This window comes from Caenorhabditis elegans, chromosome X, assembly GCF_000002985.6.
Source record: "Caenorhabditis elegans chromosome X".
Classification (NCBI taxonomy): Eukaryota; Metazoa; Nematoda; class Chromadorea; order Rhabditida; family Rhabditidae; genus Caenorhabditis; species Caenorhabditis elegans.
In genome coordinates this window covers 2,822,514-2,841,842 of record NC_003284.9, presented here as the reverse complement: position 1 = coordinate 2,841,842, position 19,329 = coordinate 2,822,514, and the positions used below count along the sequence as shown (strand labels likewise).

Below are 19,329 nucleotides of genomic sequence, written 5' to 3'. Positions count from 1 at the left end.
AATGATTATTGAACGTTGACTAAGGTTTATTAGCCAACAACGTTTGTTCAGCAAGGCCTGGCCGGATGATATTTCGAAAACGAAGGAGGAGGGGGGGGAGGTTGGACGTTGTTGGTTGTGCATTCATTTCTCTTGCTAGCAATATTGATTTTCCAATACGCTAACACTCCCCTTCATTTTGCCATTTTCTAGAACTGAGGCCTAGTAGTTTTAAATTAAAACTAAAACGTGGTCTACAGTGCCGACCAATATTCTATTCGTTTTCGGGTTTTCGGTAATTTGCTTCAGTTGTTCAAGCACGTGTAACTCAAAAACTATAACAGCTAGCAAAATATTTTCAAATAACAAAATGTTGTCGGTAAATTTATCTAGATTTTCATTTTTGCCAAATTTGTATAACTTTGTTCAAGAAAAAGTTATGGCAGCTGACATCCGACTGGTTGATATTTTGACAGGAAATGTTAAGTGACCCCCAACTTAATAAGCTTTGTTTCATGAAAACATCTAGTTTTAAAGAAAATACTTTCCACAAACTTTTCTACATCTTACAATTTGTTTTTTTGTACCAAAGTGCCCACAAACATCTATACAAAAGATTAAACCTACAATAGAAGGGTAGCAATTGACAACATTTTCTCAAAATGCAAGCAATATTTTTTTTTTGAAATCAAATTCTACGTTTAAAAAAAATTTGTGCTTCATTTTTAATTGTTTGTATAGAATCTCCTGGTTTATTTATGACAAAGCAACAAATTGAAAAAAGTAGAAAATTTTATGGAAATTATTTTTTAACAAACTTTGTGTCTTGAAAACATCTAGTTTCAAAGTTGTCAATCATTTAGAAATTCAAGTCAGAAACGGACCCGCCGAATGTCAGCTGCTGTAATTTTTTTTGGAACACAGGTGTACTACTTTCACAAAATCTAAAATGTAGAAAAAGTAATCGGCAACATTTTGTTAGTTGAAAACATTTTGCTAACTATCACAGTTTTTGAGTTACACGTGTTTGAACAACTCAAGGTTATCATCCACAAACCAAAAGCTTTGCGAGTTTTCAAAATTTGCGAATTTTTGAATTTTCGAGAAATCATATACAATTTAGAGATTCATTTTTATTTTTTACTATGATATTCGCTCATTGTGGTACTTGGCGCTACTTTAAGTGCCAAGATCATAAAATCTCCTTCTAAAAACACGTACTGACGTGAGTGGAAACACAACAACTTGATTAGCTTCTATGACGTCATGTCTTCAACGGATTTTTTGTTTATAAAGATTATAAATAGTTGACTTTCGTTCATCAAAATCGCCTTCTCTGCATCAATCTCCTCAAAACAAACATGTGATTCGTGATTCTTATGACTTTGCTTTTTATCTCTCGTAAATCACATACAAGTGAACTTACTCCTTACTTTTCAATTATTTTTGCACGCGGGCTATAATTTTTTTGATAAAAAATTATTTTCGTTTCGAATCTACTTATCTTATTTCTTCTTTTTTCGGTGTTTTTTTTCTTTTTTTCTGACAACTTTTCACGATTCTTTTTTCAGAGAAAAAACCATGTCAGCCGACCGTTCGCTTTACAAAAGGAACCCAGCTGAAAGGTGAGAACAATAAAATCAGAAAAAATTATACTTTTGCTATAAAAAGGAAACATACGTGTATATTTTCGTGAATTTTATTATACACACGCCTAGCTCCAAAATGCGCTCAATTGACAAACTTTAACTTTTTTTATGACGGTTCAGCCGAGTTTTATTTATATTTTCCGATCTTGATTGGCCACCTTTTCGGATTGGAGCTGACTTTTTTCGAATTATCTTTTTTATTGCATATTTATTTAAATATACATTTATTTACACAATAATGTGAGATAAACAACCAAAATATGCAACAAGAGAATGATAATTCAGAAAAAAATTAGCTTCCAACCGCTTCAACACGGAAAAGTGGGCGAAATAAATCACCATAATAAATTTTGAATTTTTTTTTCTAAAAAATTCAATCCGAAATTTTTCCCGTTACTCCTCCTTCAAAGGATATTCTTTTAAATAAATACACATTATTGTATACTTTTTTAGAACTTAAAAAAATTTCTACCGCTTCAATTATTCAACTTTTTAAAAAATTGTTCATAAATTTAGTATTGCATCAGAAAAAATTAAATTGTGGGTACTTATTCCCTAGGCTTTTTCCCTAGGCTGAGATCTACGTTTTTGTTGATTTTCATAATTTTCATAATTTTGACCAATCATTTTTGTGCTGTTCTAGCACATTTTTGGCGCTGTTTTTAGTGAAAAAAAATGGTGGAAAAATCCATTTTAGAACGCGCCTTCGTAATAGGGTTGATGGAACCAAGAGCCTAAAAAGACAACAGAAAAAAACAACGAAGAAGCAAGTTTAACAAGAAATGCTCATAGGAGCATGAGAGCAGAAGAGAGAATGCTTCGCTCTCAACTAAACTGCACGAACTTCTTACCTCCCTGTATTTATTCATTCTAACCCCTACACGTTTTCTTTTCTTTTCTTTTTTTTCTATTTCACTCCTATTTTCGCTTCGTTTTGCAAATTATTGCTCCACCAAGCGTGAATGGGTCATATGTAGGTATAAATTTGATTTTTCAAAGTGAAATAGAAATGTATAATTTATGGTGACAGTTCGGTATTAGAATACTATGATGTGGAGTTGTGGAATATTACGAGATTCGTTTTACTTGGCTGAAGATTCAAGGTTATTTCTTTACTGGGTCTGTCTACCACATTAAAATAATCGCTCTCAAAAAAGTGCATTCCTCAATTTATCCATCAATTTTTTCTCATGCGCATCAAGGTTTTCTGAGGTTGCAGCGTTTTCCAATCCTCCTCTTCCTATCTTTTAATGGTAGCGATAGGCGGAATCATTCCAAGGCGCTAAAATTGCGTCGTGTTTCCACTGGCCTAGGTTTAAGTTCACTCTTACTGATAATTTCTTTATTGGGTTTGTTCCCCCCGGTCTGCCCACTTTTTCTCACTAAGAAATTCTCAGGTGTCAACCTTCGTTATCATGTCTTATCAATTTTCTTTTGGTATACTGAAGATGAAAATACTTTCCCTCAGTTTTCTTTATTATCTGCCTAATTTTTTTGCACTTTTTTTTTTGGTTTGATTGCTCTATATATTTTCAAAATCATTAAAACTTTTTATTTTTCGGCGCCTCACAAACTGAGCCACAAACTTACTTCTACGGCTTACTCCTATCAAGATACACTGAAGGATTTAAAAAATGGTTAGCTGGAAAGACTCCAATGCAGACGAAAGGTATAGATTAAAGGAGCAGTATCGGTTTTGGGTATGTAGCCCAAAATGTGTTCAAATAAATGAATTTCAAAATGAAACATTTCAAAAAATATTTCAAAAATTTTTTTATGGGGGTTCAGAATTAGGTAATATCTCCGAATTTAGTCACTCTGTCGCAGCCGTTCGAAGATGACTTTTTTTTCAAATTTTTATCCTTTATCTCATATTTTGGTAGTTTATCTCGCGTTACTGCGTTGATGGCACATTTAAAGCCTATAGGTGACCATAGGTGTTTTGTAATTTTTGGTCCCAAAATTGCAGATTTCAGCTAGAATTAGGCTAAATTTTTCGAAATTTTGAACCGCCATGAAATGTTTGTGAAATTTTTTTTGAAAGATGTCATTACGAAATTCGTTCACTTAAACACATTTTGAGCCTACACGTTTAAAATACGCAAATCCGTAATACCTCCTTCAAACCTGTGATGTAGCTTTTTGCATAAACATAGTTTAGAAAATAAGAACGCCATTCAAAATATTTTATTTCTGAGAAATTTATATCAAATCTGTGTTACAGGGTATTCGTTAACCGGTCCCTCCGGTTGGAGAAAATCACCCACTTTGGATTCGACATGGATTATACCCTTGTTCGTAAGTTCATTGCACATTAACCAGTCCAGCATTCCAACAAGTCTTTTTTCCAGAGTACAAAGCTCCTGATATGGAATATCTGGCATTCAATATGGCTGTCCAACGTCTTGTAGACACTGGTTATCCTGAAGAAATCAAAAGTTTCAAATATGATCCAATTTTCCCAGTTCGTGGTAAGTTGCGAAATTTCCGGTTTGTTTCAGTGGCTCACGTGTTTTATAGCACGCGTCTTGAAAGAATGCTGGTACTGTCAATTAGTTTTTTTTATTGCATGCGAATCAGGAACATAAACTTTTTGTATCTTGGTGTTGTAAGGGAATACAATTTTTATGCGCTTAATAAAAAAATAGCTGCGCATTATCTCACTGCAATAAATCTTTTGACGAACAACGTCTAAGCGCCAGTTTTCCTTGACATCACACATTGAATCGTTGGATTGTTTGTAACAGGGGAGAAAATTTGACCTCGACTTTATTAGATTTTACAAAGGTTCAAAACAGGGTCGAGGTGTTGCTAATCGTCTTGTAAGCCGGGAATTATGGGTTTCTGATTACGATTCAATGCGTAATCGTCTTTAAATATTTAATCAGTCGCAAGAAAAGATTATTATAGTGTGCTTGATTATTTCAGGTCTGTGGTTCGAGTTTCAATTCGGAAATTTGCTCAAAGTTGATGGATTTGGAAACATTCTCGGAGGAATTCACGGTCTCCGTTTCTTGAAAAAGTATGCCTAAATAATCAATATAATCAAGCAAAAATTAATTTTGCAGCCATGAAATCGAGGAGATGTACCCGAACAAGTACCTACCATTGTCCGACTCGCGGGTTTATGTATTGAACACGCTGTTCAACATGCCCGAGACTCATCTTATCTGTCAACTTATCGACTTCTTTGACAAGCATCCACATTATTCGATGTAAGTTTACAAGATAGGCAGCTCCACTGCAACATTTTCCAATAAATTCCAGGCTCACTGATAAGACGGGAGTGAAAGGTGGCGAGGTGATGATGTCATACAAATCAATTTTCCAAGATTTGAGACGAGTTATTGACTGGGTTCATGTGGAGGTGAGACTCAAATGTCTTGTTTCCGGAAACTAAATAGATGAGATTTTCAGAGCACGATGAAAAAGCAAGTAATGGAAAATCCGGAGAAGTATGTCATTCGTGATGAGCGTGCACCACGTTTCTTGAGCCAGCTCAGAGAGCACGGCAAGAAAACATTCCTCCTCACCAACAGCGACTGGACGTACACTAATGTGATGATGAAGTTTATTTTGGGAGATGACTGGAAGACCTACTTCAACATCATAGTTGTAGATTCGTGCAAGCCGAGATGGTTTGCAGAGGGAACAGTTTTTAGAGAAGTCAACACTGACACCGGATCCTACAAACTCGGAATTCATACTGGACCGCTCAGAGAAGGAGTCGTCTATTCTGGAGGATCCTGTGACGCTTTCCAAAAAATGATGAAATGCCGTGGAAAGGAGGTCCTTTACGTCGGAGATCACATTTTCGGAGATGTACTTCGCTCGAAGAAATCCCGCGGATGGAGGACCTTCCTAGTTGTTCCGGAGCTTGTTAACGAGCTGACTGTGTGGACTGATAGCAAGCCATTGTTCGATGAGATGGGACATATGGAGAGCACGTTGGCTGACATCTATAAGAATTTGGATGGAGCTTCTCGTCATAAGCCTGTCGTCAAGGACATCGTTGATAAGATTAGAGTAGGTTCAATATTTATTTTACGGATAAAGTTTGTGAAATCACAATTTCTTCCAGAAACTTACCAATCAAATGGACGAGGAGTATGGATGTTTGGGAAGTCTTTTTAGAACCGGAGGCCGAACTACCTTCTTTGCCTCTCAAGTCGAAAGGTATATAACTTGATAATTAGGTTTGGGAACGGTGTTTCCTTGGCAAAAATACAAAAGAAGTATACACTAAAGTGTTCAGTTTTTTATGATTAAAAAATGTAATTTACCTGATTCACTAGAATAGAGAATTTAAATTTGTTTTTTTTTTAAGTTTTAGTGTTTGATTAAACCTGAAAAAAGTTTGAAAGAGGAGTAACAGCTAAAACTATTTGGAACGTATTTATCCAAAATGTGCTCAAATGAACAAATTTCGTAATGAAACTTTTTGAAAAATGTTCATAAAGTTTTTATGGCAATTGAAAATTTCAAATAAAAATAACCTAATTTTAGCTAAAATCTCCAATTTCGGCCACGCGGTTCGTGGTTGACTTTTTAAGTTATCGTCTTTTATTGCATATTTTGGTAGTTTATCTCACATTATTTCGTTGGTTAAGGTACCTTTGAAGCGATAGTTGACTTATTTTTGTAATTTTTAGTTACCTATCGGCTTACAAAATACCAATACATAATAGTAAATCAAAAAAGTCAACTGTAGCGTTTTGTTAAAGTTTGACCATTTTTTCAAACTTTTAAACGGGCATAACACTTTTTTGATAAATTTTTGATAAGTTTCATTGAAATTTTGTCATTTGAGCGCATTTAAACAACATGCGTTTCAAATTATTCGAACCTTTACTCTTGCTCTAAGAATATCCCTTTAGTAAATAAAAACTTTCAAAACAACGGTTTGATGACATTTTTAGGACATCACGGTTGACTGAACCTACCCAAAAATAGAAATAAGTGCAAAGACCACGGGTATTTTCAGATATGCTGACGTCTACGCTTCTTCTTGCTACAACCTTGTACACTATCCATCATTCTACTATTTCCGTGCACCAATGAAATGCATGCCACATGAGCTTACAGTCGACCACGCACACACTTTGAGATCTCGATCAAACACTCTGGAACGCCAACAAAGTGTCGGACAGCAAGTTCGTGGATGGAACAAGAAAACGTTGAACGATCAGGAAACGTTCTGCCACGAGGAGGAAGAGGACGAAGATCAAACTAACAGCAGCAGCAGCGATGGAGAGGTTGGTGTATTTTCTACAACTGCTGGCTAGGATTTTGACGGTGACGGCGCTCCACGCCATGCTTGATGTTTGCATAACGTAGTGCGATAAATAGTTATTTGGCAGCGGCCGACACTTTCGGGGTTCTGTGGCGGAATGGAAGCCCTGGCTTCATAGATTCTTAGATTTCCACATGGTGCAAAAACTATTGCTATTCATGCAAATATGTGACATGTTTCAGGCAACGAAGCGTGAACGTACCAAGTCAGGTAGCGACGCTTCTTCGAACGCTGGAGACATTTCAACCGAGCCACCACACCAGGATGTTGTCACTCCTGCACCGGCATTTGTCGAACACACTGCTTAAATTTTTTGAACTAGGCGCATTTTTCCATAGCTTAAACAACTTGGTTTTTGACTCGTTTTTATTCAAATCGGCCTGCTTTAACTCACATAATTTACCCTTCTTCTTCTTCCCTCATGAATTCTATTCAATTCGTTGTTCACCCCCCGACCCTATTATTTTTTCCAACCACTTCATTCACGAGCCTTATTTTTGAACTTGTTCTCTTTTGAAGACCGACTCCACCGAACGTGTGTAACATCATTATTCTTCATTCACTGAATTTTTTCAATTCATTCCGGATTTTTTCTTGATATTCTATGCTTACTGCATTTTGTTTCTAGATTATGCAATGCTTTGTCTTCCTAATTTTAAACAGTTTTTGTTTCTAAAGTAATAAAATGAAAGGTGATTATTTGTACCCTTCCGACCTAGTGAAATGCTCACCTGCACAACGCTCAGCTGCTCTTAGAATGTTTGTGTTGACTGAATTGGCATTTGGAGCAGAGATGGGCAACGAACCGGTTTTTTGGCAAGTTATGATTGTTCAATTTTTGCCGTACTCGGCAAATGTTCGCCGAATTCGTCGTTTGTCGTTTGGAGAACATTTGGCTTTTTTGGCAAATTCGTCGCCCATTCCTGACTTGGAACCATCTCAAGTTTAGCCAAAAAATATAAAATCTGTTTAGGTGGCGCTCAAGTTCAAATAGTCTTGCCGAATTAACAATGTTTGGGCCAGATCCGAAAAAGAATCTAGGGCCAGATGCCGAAATGAAATATTTAATAAAAATTGCACATGTTTCCAAAACAAAGCATAATTTTTAAATGTGGAGTAGCGCGGGATTTTGTCTAAATACACTTATATTGATCTAAAACTACCGAATATCACAATGAAAATTTCCAAAAAGTTTCAGGGTTTTTGATGCTTTTTTTTCAAATTTCCAGTCAACGTATTGGCAAATTGCCTAACTTTCAAAAAAAAAAAGAGCTTTTGGAAACCCCAGAAATAATTCGCAGGTTCCGACACCTAGAATGTTTAAACCCAAATTATTCAAACTAACTAGGGAATGGTGTTACCCCTGCAATTGCTAGGAGGACAAAACAAACTTTAAATGACAGATGAGGTCTTTGGCTACAAAAATCATTTTTTGGAATCTGCTAAAGTCTGCCCCAAAGCTGAAATTTTCGGCCTTAAAAATGAGTGCTTTTTTGCTCAAAATGCCGTTTTTCGTGTGTAGAAGTGGCTACATGAAAGTTTGGCACTGCAGCCGCCGTTCGAATGGCCGATTGGTGAACTCTCGTGCTCATTAATCTAAAGGTCACGGGTTCGCTCCCCACTAGGTATTAATTTTTTTTTTTGAATTTTTCCTCTAGCATGAAATATGCACAAAACCACGGTTTCTTCCGTTTTTTGGTAACTTCGGAATACATTTTTTGGTTCCTGGGAATCATAAAAGTAATTTGGAAACTTTTTGGAAGTTTTCATTTTTGATAAATTTTTCACTTTTCTCCCACCTGATGTATGCAAATTTTTTTCTCTAAAAATAATTTTTCAAAATTTTTTCAAAAAATGCTTGGGTTGAAAGAGCAGCATTAGATTGGGTGTTTCTACGATTTTGGAGGATCAAATGTCATTTTTAGGAGAAAATCACTGTTGTTTTCTCTAGAGTTTTTCACGAAAAGGACCTACTTTCGAAGACTTCCAGCTCCGTTGACGGGTAAAATAAAAAATTGTCAACTGCAAAGTTGTTTTAAAAGTACCAATAAACAAATTGTCCGTTGAAACTTGTCTGATAAATTTTATGGGTTAAGAGATATGGACATTAGTAATTAAGTAAGTTAAAGCTTCACTTTGATTAGCTATATCTCTTAACCCATAAAATTTATCAGACAAGTTTCAACGGACAATTTGTTTATCGGTACTTTTAAAACAACTTTGCAGTTGACAATTTTTTTTATTTTACCCGTCAACGGAGCTGGAAGTCTTTGAAAGTAGGTCCTTTTCGTGAAAAACTCTAGAGAAAACAACAGTGATTTTCTCCTAAAAATGACATTTGATCCTCCAAAATCGTAGAAATACCCAATCTAATGCTGCTCTTTCAACCCAAGCATTTTTTGAAAAAATTTTGAAAAATTATTTTTAGAGAAAAAAATTTGCATACATCAGGTGGGAGAAAAGTGAAAAATTTATCAAAAATGAAAACTTCCAAAAAGTTTCCAAATTACTTTTATGATTCCCAGGAACCAAAAAATGTATTCCGAAGTTACCAAAAAACGGAAGAAACCGTGGTTTTGTGCATATTTCATGCTAGAGGAAAAATTCAAAAAAAAAAAAATTAATACCTAGTGGGGAGCGAACCCGTGACCTTTAGATTAATGAGCACGAGAGTTCACCAATCGGCCATTCGAACGGCGGCTGCAGTGCCAAACTTTCATGTAGCCACTTCTACACACGAAAAACGGCATTTTGAGCAAAAAAGCACTCATTTTTAAGGCCGAAAATTTCAGCTTTGGGGCAGACTTTAGCAGATTCCAAAAAATGATTTTTGTAGCCAAAGACCTCATCTGTCATTTAAAGTTTGTTTTGTCCTCCAAGCGATTGCAGGGGTAACACCATTCCCTAGTAAGTTAATTTTTAAAAATCCTATTAAAAAAACAATTTTTTTCGGTCGACTTTCAAAATTATGAGTGGCAAAAACTGTCACTTTTTTGCAGTATAATTTCAAAATGTTTTTTTGAAAGTTTTAATATGATATTTGGTCATTTTAGCACCACGTGAAGCACACCACACAGTTGTATCATTTTCAGTGTAATACAGAAAGAAAAATCTCGATAATTCAATTTCCAACGATTAATTTGTGGGCCGAAGAAAAAATCGAATTAAATGTAATCCGGTAATCCACTCCTCGCTATTTACTCCCAACCAGCTTCCTAACTTTTGATTCTTGCGGCTTGAAAAGAAAAAAGAAATGAGAAAGAAAAATAATAATATTCCCGGCGTCTTGTTGGAGCAATGACAGCTACCAAGAAGAAGAAGAAAACAGACTTAGAAGCTCGAGCTCCTGAGCTCTGTAACCTTTTGTTTCTTTTTTGCTTGTTTCTTCCGCTAATTCACTTTTTCAACTAGACAGGTTGCTCGTGGTTTTTTGTACTTGCATAATTCATCATCTTACTTATGTGAGGCATTTTTGTTGAACGGGCTTCTTGCATCAATCGGTTTTGTGTCATGAGAATTGGCATCTTTGGCTCCAGGCTAAAATAGGCAATTTTTGAGTTTTTGCCAATTAAAAAAAAAACTATAGCACTATCAAATGTTCGAATCCCTACAGTATTTGATTATTAATATTTGAAACATAAATCGGCCATAAAATTCAAATAACTTTTTTTGGATCGACGACTTCTAAAAAAGTGGCAATACTGATTGTGAGATTTTTCAAATTTTCAAAAAACCATATGAAATTTTGAATTCTTTTTTTGAATTTTTTTCTCACACTCAAGTGGTGTCAGGTTGTCCCATTGCGTTTTGATCTACAGAAATGCGGGAATTTTTCCCTCAAAAAATGTGACGTCAGCACGTGCAAAATCAGTTGAGTAGTCTGCATCTAAATTCTCGCATTTCTCGTAGATCTACGTAGATCGAACAGAAACGGGACACCATGCGCATATTCCAATAATTCCATTCTGTCTTCTTACTCGTCCCTTGGTAATTTCCAAAAAATCAAACAAATTTCAATATTCTATTTTTTGAAATTGTAGTTTTTGTTTTGTAGTTTTAATATTTCTATCCATTTTTATGAGAGCTCATGTGACACACTTATCATATAGAAAAAAAGAAAATAATATGCATTGAGCAGAGCTCCGTAATCCAGGATTTCAAATATCAAATCACCTTTTAGTGATATCGAGGAGCTTTTATTTTGTATCTTCCACGGATTTGTGGTCTATATGTATTGACGCATGTCTTTTCTCATTCCCTTCATTTTCTCAACATCCGTGGCATCACCACAAAAGCTTAATAAAAAGACGAAGAATTGAAAAAACAACGTCTTAAATTTAGACTGCCAGAATTTTGGATAGTATGATATAATATGACAGAGAAAAATTCAGCTGCCCTGCTCCGAATATTGAGGTTAATAATTCTAGGAAGGCCTCTATAAGTATACTTCCGCAGATTATTTAATGTGTGTAATTTCCTATTCTCTTTCAATTTTCCGTATTTCTATCATCCCAACTAGAGCAAGCTGGAGCATCTTTTGCAACGCAACTCGGCTTCTCTCCATTTTTGTTCACCCAAAAAAGTTTGGTGCGACTACAGAGAGACAAAAGTTCAGGATTACTTCATGTCTCCCGGTCCACTAAAAAATGCATTAAACATTTCATTGCAAAATGACTTCTTCTTGGTTCCGCTATTCCGTTTCCAATTATTCAAATGACTGTAGTTTTTTTTCAATTTTATTTTTTAAAGAGGGAGTAAAATTTGTGAGTATTTTTTTAATATACTAAAAATGGTACAAACACGACTGAATTTCATAAGTAGAGAATTCTCAAAAAAAATTTTAATCATTTTTTCGATTGAAAAACAATTTTTAAAAAAGTTTTCTGTTTTTATTGTTGGAGCAGATGGAACACAGTTTCCACTAAATTATCGCGTTTAAAAAATATTTTACTGATTCATCTTGCTAAAATTGACAAAAATTTAAAATTGGCGAAATTTCAGATTTTAGCAAAACTTGGCTCTTTTTTTATTGGAAGTGTTGACCTGCCATAAAAACTTTTTGCAAATTTTTTGAGAAATTTCATCATGACTGTTCATTTTATCAGATTTTAAGTCTTTACGTTCAACCAACTTTTCAATTTTGAACGTTTTTTTATTAAAACCATTTGTCTTTAATAAAATGAGATAAACTACCAAAAAATGCAATAAAATTTGAACCACCATAAAACATTTTTGGCATTTTTTTTAGAGAAGTATTATTTTGAAATTTGGTTGTTTTGGACCAGTTTTAGTATATTTAAGCAAAAACCCCACAAACTATGTCCCCTCCTTTAAAAAAACAATGCCATCAAGTCATCTCATCTAGATTCCTACTAACAATTTTCAAGTTAATGGTGTCAAACAGGGGACGAATTGCTTGCTCTGTTGCTGCGAGAGTGCTCTTTTTGCTTCAATGCTCATCAAGTCCTAATCTATCCATTGCTAGTTTTTGTCGACTTCGAACCAAAAAAAAAATGCGCAGAGGAGTTCCCTTCTCATTAAGCTTTTTTTTTTGATTTGTTAATAATTGCAGGTACTCATTTAGCTGGAATTTTTTAAAAATTATTTTTTAAATTTTGAGCATTTTTAGGTAGGCTTCACAAATTTTAATTTCTTATAACTTAAAAATTTTGCGTCCCTGATTTTATTTGTAAATTTTTGCTAACAAGAATCTAATCTTTCAATCGGAACTAAGAAAATTTTTGTGAATCTGAAACTAATTATTTTCTTTTGTTTCTCGTTTTGATTTAGAATTAAGAGAATTCTGAAAATCAAAGTCAGTTCTGGAAATGTGTGTTTCTCGATAAAATTGATTGCTACTCGGAATTTTGGAAGTGTAGGCATTTTTAATTTTTTTTGTTTTTTTTTTGGGAAAAAAATGAAAAAAAAAGAAAAATTGTTTTACGGTAAAAATTTAAAAATTGAACGAATGATTTTTCAATTCAAATATCAATGAAAAATTAGAAAAAAAAACAAATCCCGACAATTTTGCCCAGTTTTTGCCTTTTTAAATTCAAAATTAAATCAGCCGCTTCATCTCAAATATTTTGGTTATTGGCAAAAGTTATCAAAAATTTTGAAATTTTTTGCAAAAATTCCCAATTTTGACTTCTGTTCCTGATGCAACAAATTATGATAATTCAAAAAAAAAGTCACTTTCGGACCGCTGCAAAAGTGGCGGAAATTAAAAATGTTTTGCTAAAATCGCGATAATTTCTTTAACAAATATTTTTGAGAAGTTTCATTAGATGGTCATTTGAGAATTCTTCACGTTTAAAATTCTCTCCTTTAATTATTCTAACATTTCCCCGTTTTTATACATATACTTTCCAAATTATCAGATTTTGAAACCAAACTTTTCTTAACATTTTTACTGTTTAGTGAGGCTATTGTTTTTTTTATTTCCAAAATAACGAGAACTGCAATAAGACTTCTTTTCGTAGTACAACTCTATTATTCAGGGAAAATATTTGAATAGTAGTTTTCCTATTATTCACGGAGCATCAATTTCCAGAGAGTGCTTCTGGGTTGGTTATTCACACACACACACACATAGAAAGACACAATGCCTCTGCACCTTGCTCATCCATTGGCACTCAGTTTCATTATGTTTGGTTTTTACTGCTCACGTTTGTTAATTCCTTCCTTAACTATCAACTATTTTCTGGGGCCTAGTTTACTGTAGGCTTTTTTGGAAGTAAGATGTTGAGTGTGTGCTCTGCATGTCAGAGAGCTTATACCAATGTAATATGTAGATTACGAGGCTCTAATCCGTCAACCAGTAACTGCTCTCCTCATTTCTCCTGATCTAGACCCAAGGAGAAGTGAGAAAGGAAGAAAGACGAGGATAAAAAGATATAATTCCGGAGAGAAGGGGGGGGGGTGTTTTCTCTCTTATACTCCCTCTCAAGACTCATATTCATCTTCATATTCTCTTTCTATCAGTTAGTATCTTCCGAGAAAGAAAAAAAAAGCGAGAAAGGAGAAGTCACGTTTTCCGTCCGCGGCTTCTCCCAACAAAACAAGTGACGCAACCCTTGTTCAATCGGCTGTGCAGACCAGCCAAACCTGCAACTCATATTCTGTCCGTCGGTATTTTTCTTTTCTTCTGGTCCTTATTGTGCACCGCGATGACTTCAACGCTTCCATCAACAATTGTAGGTTTACCAGATCAGGAAGAAAAAACATAAGGCGTGAGAAAAACCAAAAAATAGGAAAAAAAGAGAGGTCTACACCAGTGCTGTGCCGCTTTTTAAAAAACTTTTTCCATACAAAAATTGATATAGAAATGCAAAAAATGGTTTGTTCCGTCTGAAAATGAAATTTTTTTTGTAGAATTTTTTGTAGAGATTTTTTTTACTCCCAGTCAATTTTTTGGCAATTTGCCAATTTTTTGAAAAAATTTTGACTACTGGAACTTCTTGATGTATAATTAAAACAAAAGTAAAGTATGAAATTCGCAGAATTTAATTTTTGACCGACTTTCAAAATTAGGAGTACATGTTTTTTTTTGACCGACTTTCAAAATTATAAATATGTCATTTTGGCACTATTGATGTAGTTTTGAACACTTTCCCCACTGGCCCTACTCCACATTTAACACCATACCAACCTACCTCCATACTGCAGTAAACAGAAATTGAAAGTTTGAAAAAAGGACTAAACGGAAGGACTCGTGGATGAAATTAACAAGTGATCCTACAAACACTAGTTAGATCTCTGTATTCATTCAAAACCTTTCTCTACCCCCCCCCCCCCCCCTCTTAACTTTCAAACTTTGAGAGTTTTAAATTACAAACGACTTGTATTTATACGAGCACTTAAAATCTTACATTGTCTCTCATTTTATTTGGAAAGGAGAATTCGTTTCATGACTTAATATCCTAGCCACCAGGCATAAATTGCTATGGAGAAGGTACATGAACCATTAAAATAGCAAACAAGGCCAAGAACATTTATTGCCAAAACTCCGATTCTCTTCCCAATATTCCAACTATCCATTTTCAAATCTTATATTGTGTGCTTCCCTGTCAATATGTTCAAATGCTTGCAGCCCAAAACCGAGGACGAAATGTGCGAAGAACGGTACCGTCTGGTGGTGCTGGGTTCTGCGAAAGTGGGAAAAACTAATATTATTCGTCGCTACTTATATAATGAATTTTCAAGCAAGTATAAGGAAACGATTGAGGATTTACATTCGAGAGAGTTTCGTATCCAGGTTGGTTCTTTCATTCAAATCTTTGGGTCAGGGCTTCCATAGGAGGCAGGCAAGCTTCCAGGGCCTAACACCTGCCTCCAACCTGCCCGCCTCACGCCGCCCTCTCGCCTTATTTCAGCTTTTGCCGCGGCCGACACTTTTCGGGTTACTCGACGCACTATACAGAAAGCGCGAGGCGAGCGGAGGTCGCCGCAAGGAAGGCATTTTGGTACCCGCGTGGAAGGCCTGGGGGAAGTAGAATTTGTGGATATTTTGCTTAAATAGGGTGAAACTGGCCCAGCACGGCCGAATTTCATAATGAAAATAATTTCCAAACGTTTTTAATGAGGGGTCAAATTTTCAAAACAAATTCTAAGAAACGTAGTCAGATTTTTTCAAATTCTGAAATTTCGCAATTTTTCTTTGCTGGAATATAGTTTACCAGCCGTGGACCGCAACTCCGGCGCGGCCCCCGACTTCTGGAGCTGAAAACCATATTTTCTGAAACTACCGTAATCATACAGTACTCCTACCGTACCACCATTGTACCACTACAGTACCCCGACTATATCCCTACACTAACCCCAACTCACTATCCCTCCAGAAGCCAAAACTTCACAGACTACAAAGACTACAAAGACTACAAACTATGGACAAACGGAATAAGCGCTTTATATATAGTAAATGATTTTTGAAATTATCAAACTATAAAAAGCATACTCTGGTAGTTGATATCGTGTAGGCATATAAAATTATCAAAATTTCAAAAAGCGACAAAGAAAAGCTGGCGGAGTTTCAGATTTTAGAAAAATTTGGCCGCCATGAAAAATTGGAAGTTTTTTGAGAAGTTTCATTACGAAATTCGGTCGCTTTCGGTCTTTTTCTCTCTACCCTTCCCCCCTCCCTTTAAACTTCCAAAGAACAAATGGAAAGTTGATTCACATTAATGTTTCAGGGTGTCCCATTACCACTAGACATTTTGGATACCAACTTCAATTTTCCCGACATGAGACGTCTTTCGATTGCATCAGCGTCGGCCTTTCTTCTAGTTTTCTCGGTGGACGACGTCACAAGCTTCAAGGAGGCAAGTTAACGATACCGTAACCCACATTTCCGAATTAGCAGCGAGTTTTGAGCAAAAATAGACTAAGTCTTCACACATGTGCGAAGGATAGATGAGCAGCTACTAATGCGACAAGATTTCATATCATTTTCAGATGTCGGATATATGGCAAGAAATATGCTCAAGGCGTAGTGATTTGAATGAGCTGCCGATTGTTGTTGTGGGAAACAAATGCGATGTTGAAAATAAGAAGGTAAAAAATTTCTGAATTTTCTTTTGAGATTTTTTTCTGGTACCCATTTAAAGATATACGAAGAAACGGCGAAAGCATTCACAAATCGCTTATCGTCCGACGTTCGTTATATCGAGGTGTCGGCCAAAGACAATATCCGGATTACCGACGTATTCCGCACACTGCTCGAATTATCCGGTTTCCCACGATGCAAAGTGAGTGTGTGTGTGCGTACGCACACAATCTATCTTGATAGAATATGAGAATAGTGTGAGTTATTCAGGCGGGTGGTGGTCGTCTCGATGATGTGGCCGAGGACGAAGAGACCAGGAGCAGCCCATCGATCCGTAGATCGGCAACGGTGCGGGCGAAGTCGACGACTAGGCGGGACCCGAGGAAAACATTGATGGAGGTACAAGCAGCTGAGTTGTATAATTTCCCAGAAAAGTTCAAAAGTTTAAATTGAAATTGTAATGCTGTAATGCTACTTGTTGGGGGGATAAGTCCTGGGTGAAAAAAAAAATTATAATTTCTTTTAGTGGCATATCGATTTTTTCTAATGCGGGAATGCATGCTAGTTCAGCTAAGTTACGACGTTTCAAAAATAAAAAATCTCCTCTTGAAAAAAAAAATTATTTGTAAAAAAATTGCTTTTTTGAATATTGATAAAAATACTTCTGAGTTGATCAAAAAAAGTTTTTTTTTTGAATTTGTTGGTAAATTGGTTAAGCATTTATATGGTACGGCTACTAAAAAAGTTTTTGAATAAAGCAGATTTTGAATTTTTACTTGACAATTTTGCTGTGAATATTAGAAAACCGTAATCCCCGAAAATAAAAAATAATGAATTTATAAAATTATTTTCAGTTTTTAATGATTTCTCAAGTTTGCAAAATTATGCTCATTATATAAAATTCACCAGCAAATTAGTGACGTCATTTTATACATTTTCTGTGTTTTTGATACATGAATTTCTTTCTGGTTAACAACTTTCATTTTCCAAAAAATGTTTTCAAAATTGGGAAACTGTGTGTCACATCAAATATTCAATAAAATAAGCAGAGAAACCCCAATCATTATAGCTGGAAAGCAAAAAAATGACAAAAATGTCGTCACTAATTTGCGCGTGATTTCATAAATAATTAGCCAATTTCTTCTGTTCAAAATAAAACAAAATATATTAGAAAATTAGCAAAGTTTTATAATTTTTTATAGTCACTACGGTTCCATTTCTGTCATTTAAAACCAAAAAAAGTTTTGGACTCTACTCCACCTTCAGTAAAATCCAACAAACTTTGATTCCTTTTTCAGAAAGTTAGCCGGATGTGATGTACCATTTTTTGAAGTACTATACTCTTATACGTTTGCATTTCAGGATGAGAAAAACACAGCTTCTACAAAAAACGGCTCACAATCTGCTCGTGAGCAACCTCAACTTGATAAGCAGGCTTCTCACCCCGTTCTTGCAGTCCCGCTGCACATTGGCGATTTGAAAAGAAACCTTTCTTTAAGAGTATGTATCAATCCCTATGTAACAAAACATAATTTCTCTCTATTCCCATACATGTGATGACGTTTTTATTCAGATGAAGTCACCGCGTAGGGACAAAGAACAAGTCGAGAGGAAGCTGTCGGATGAGCCTAAAATTTCACGCAGCTCCAGTCTTATCCGGTTTGAAAGAGAATTTAAAAGCAATGAAAAAGTGTCATTTTTTCAGGAGAACAAAACATCTATCTTTGAAAATGCGTCGTCATGGAGAAAAGTCAAATCACGAGGAAATCGTCGACGAGAGTGATTGCAAAATTCAATAAATTATTATTTTTTTGTAACCAACGATTTATCACTGTATTTAATTATATATCTTTCTGGGAAGTAAAATTGTATTTGGATTAACTTTATTTTGGCGATGAAACTCATGAGATAGGAGAAGAAAAAAAAATATATATATATATGAACATGTTGAATGAGAAAAAAAAATGATTTGAAAATTTCTTGACATTAATCAGTTGCGTCTGTTACATATTAAAAAATTGTGCAAAAACTCATTCAATTTCAAATTGTCAAAAAAGGATTAGGTTAAGGGAGGAAAAGGGGGTGAAAGAACAAAAATTGAAAAAAATTATCAGAGTAAGAAAATTTTGCAGTTTACTCGTAGGGCGAAATAAAACGGTTTGCAAAAAACTAATTAAGGGTGATGTGCGAAATTTGTCTTCAACTGTTTACTACTAGAATTTTAGATACACACAGAAAGTAGAAAGTATGGGAAATATTGCATTACTATTAAAACCAATTTTCTACATCACAAATTTAGGTGCATTTCTTTTTCTACTCCATCCCTCTTTTTAGAACATTTACATTGATAAAAACGTGACCTTTTTCTGTATTTTCCGGCTTAATAATGTTGTTTTCTGAGCCGAAAAATGAAACACGTATCAAAATGAACATTCGCGTGTAAATTAAATTTAAATTAATCATTATTTGAGCATTCTAAAAAAATGATGGGGTAGGAAAATGATTGCACCTAAATTTTTATATTTCGGTAAATTGAATACCGTAAAAATTTTTTTGGTGACGTGTTTCATTGCTCCACTTTGAGTGATATTATCTCGGTTTGATTAGCAGTTTTTATCAAAACTAAACGCTCAAGATATGATCACCCAAAGTTAAGCAATGTTGAGCAAAAACTTCTTTTACGCTGAATTTTCAATGAAATTAAAGAAGGAGTAAAGAATCTGGATATTCTGAAAATACTAAAATGTAGACCTAAAATGTACTCAAATAAACGATTTTCTTAATGAAACTTCTCGATAAAACGATTCAAAAATTTTTTCTGCGGTTCCAAGAAAACCTCCAATTTCGGTTGACTTTTTTCAATT

The 19,329-nt window shown here is 35.0% G+C and overlaps 2 protein-coding genes and 1 long non-coding RNA gene across 5 annotated transcripts; 2 read left to right on the top strand and 1 right to left on the bottom strand.

Moving 5' to 3' along the window:
• Positions 1 to 1,550: 1,550 nt before the first annotated feature.
• ntfc-1 (Cytosolic purine 5'-nucleotidase) lies at positions 1,551 to 7,619 on the top strand (the record flags this gene model as incomplete). 3 transcript variants are annotated; one of them, NM_076090.9, is made up of 10 exons in its annotated part: positions 1,551 to 1,604; positions 3,853 to 3,926; positions 3,980 to 4,099; positions 4,557 to 4,650; positions 4,697 to 4,843; positions 4,896 to 4,995; positions 5,046 to 5,654; positions 5,710 to 5,804; positions 6,613 to 6,883; positions 7,104 to 7,619. In NM_076090.9, the coding sequence occupies 10 exons, from the start codon at positions 1,561 to 1,563 to the stop codon at positions 7,227 to 7,229; spliced, it is 1,680 nt and encodes a 559-aa protein (NP_508491.1). The 3 variants fall into 3 exon arrangements, with proteins under 3 accessions (NP_508491.1, NP_001379633.1, NP_001361936.1); NM_001392738.1 differs by lacking the exon at positions 1,551 to 1,604 and adding an exon at positions 3,190 to 3,297; NM_001374980.2 differs by lacking the exon at positions 1,551 to 1,604 and having other exon boundaries at positions 3,908 to 3,926; positions 7,104 to 7,229.
• A 6,471-nt stretch (positions 7,620 to 14,090) lies between these two features.
• ssr-2 (Sperm-Specific family, class R) lies at positions 14,091 to 18,342 on the top strand (the record flags this gene model as incomplete). Its single annotated transcript, NM_076089.6, has 9 exons — positions 14,091 to 14,117; positions 15,014 to 15,178; positions 16,113 to 16,241; positions 16,375 to 16,473; positions 16,527 to 16,667; positions 16,736 to 16,864; positions 17,828 to 17,965; positions 18,039 to 18,124; positions 18,171 to 18,342. The coding sequence occupies 9 exons, from the start codon at positions 14,091 to 14,093 to the stop codon at positions 18,262 to 18,264; spliced, it is 1,008 nt and encodes a 335-aa protein (NP_508490.4). The 3' UTR covers positions 18,265 to 18,342.
• On the bottom strand, positions 18,335 to 19,089 carry linc-56. Its single transcript, NR_102173.1, has one exon. It is a non-coding gene; the product is annotated as a long non-coding RNA linc-56 (long non-coding RNA).
• Between the last annotated feature and the right edge of the window lie 240 nt (positions 19,090 to 19,329).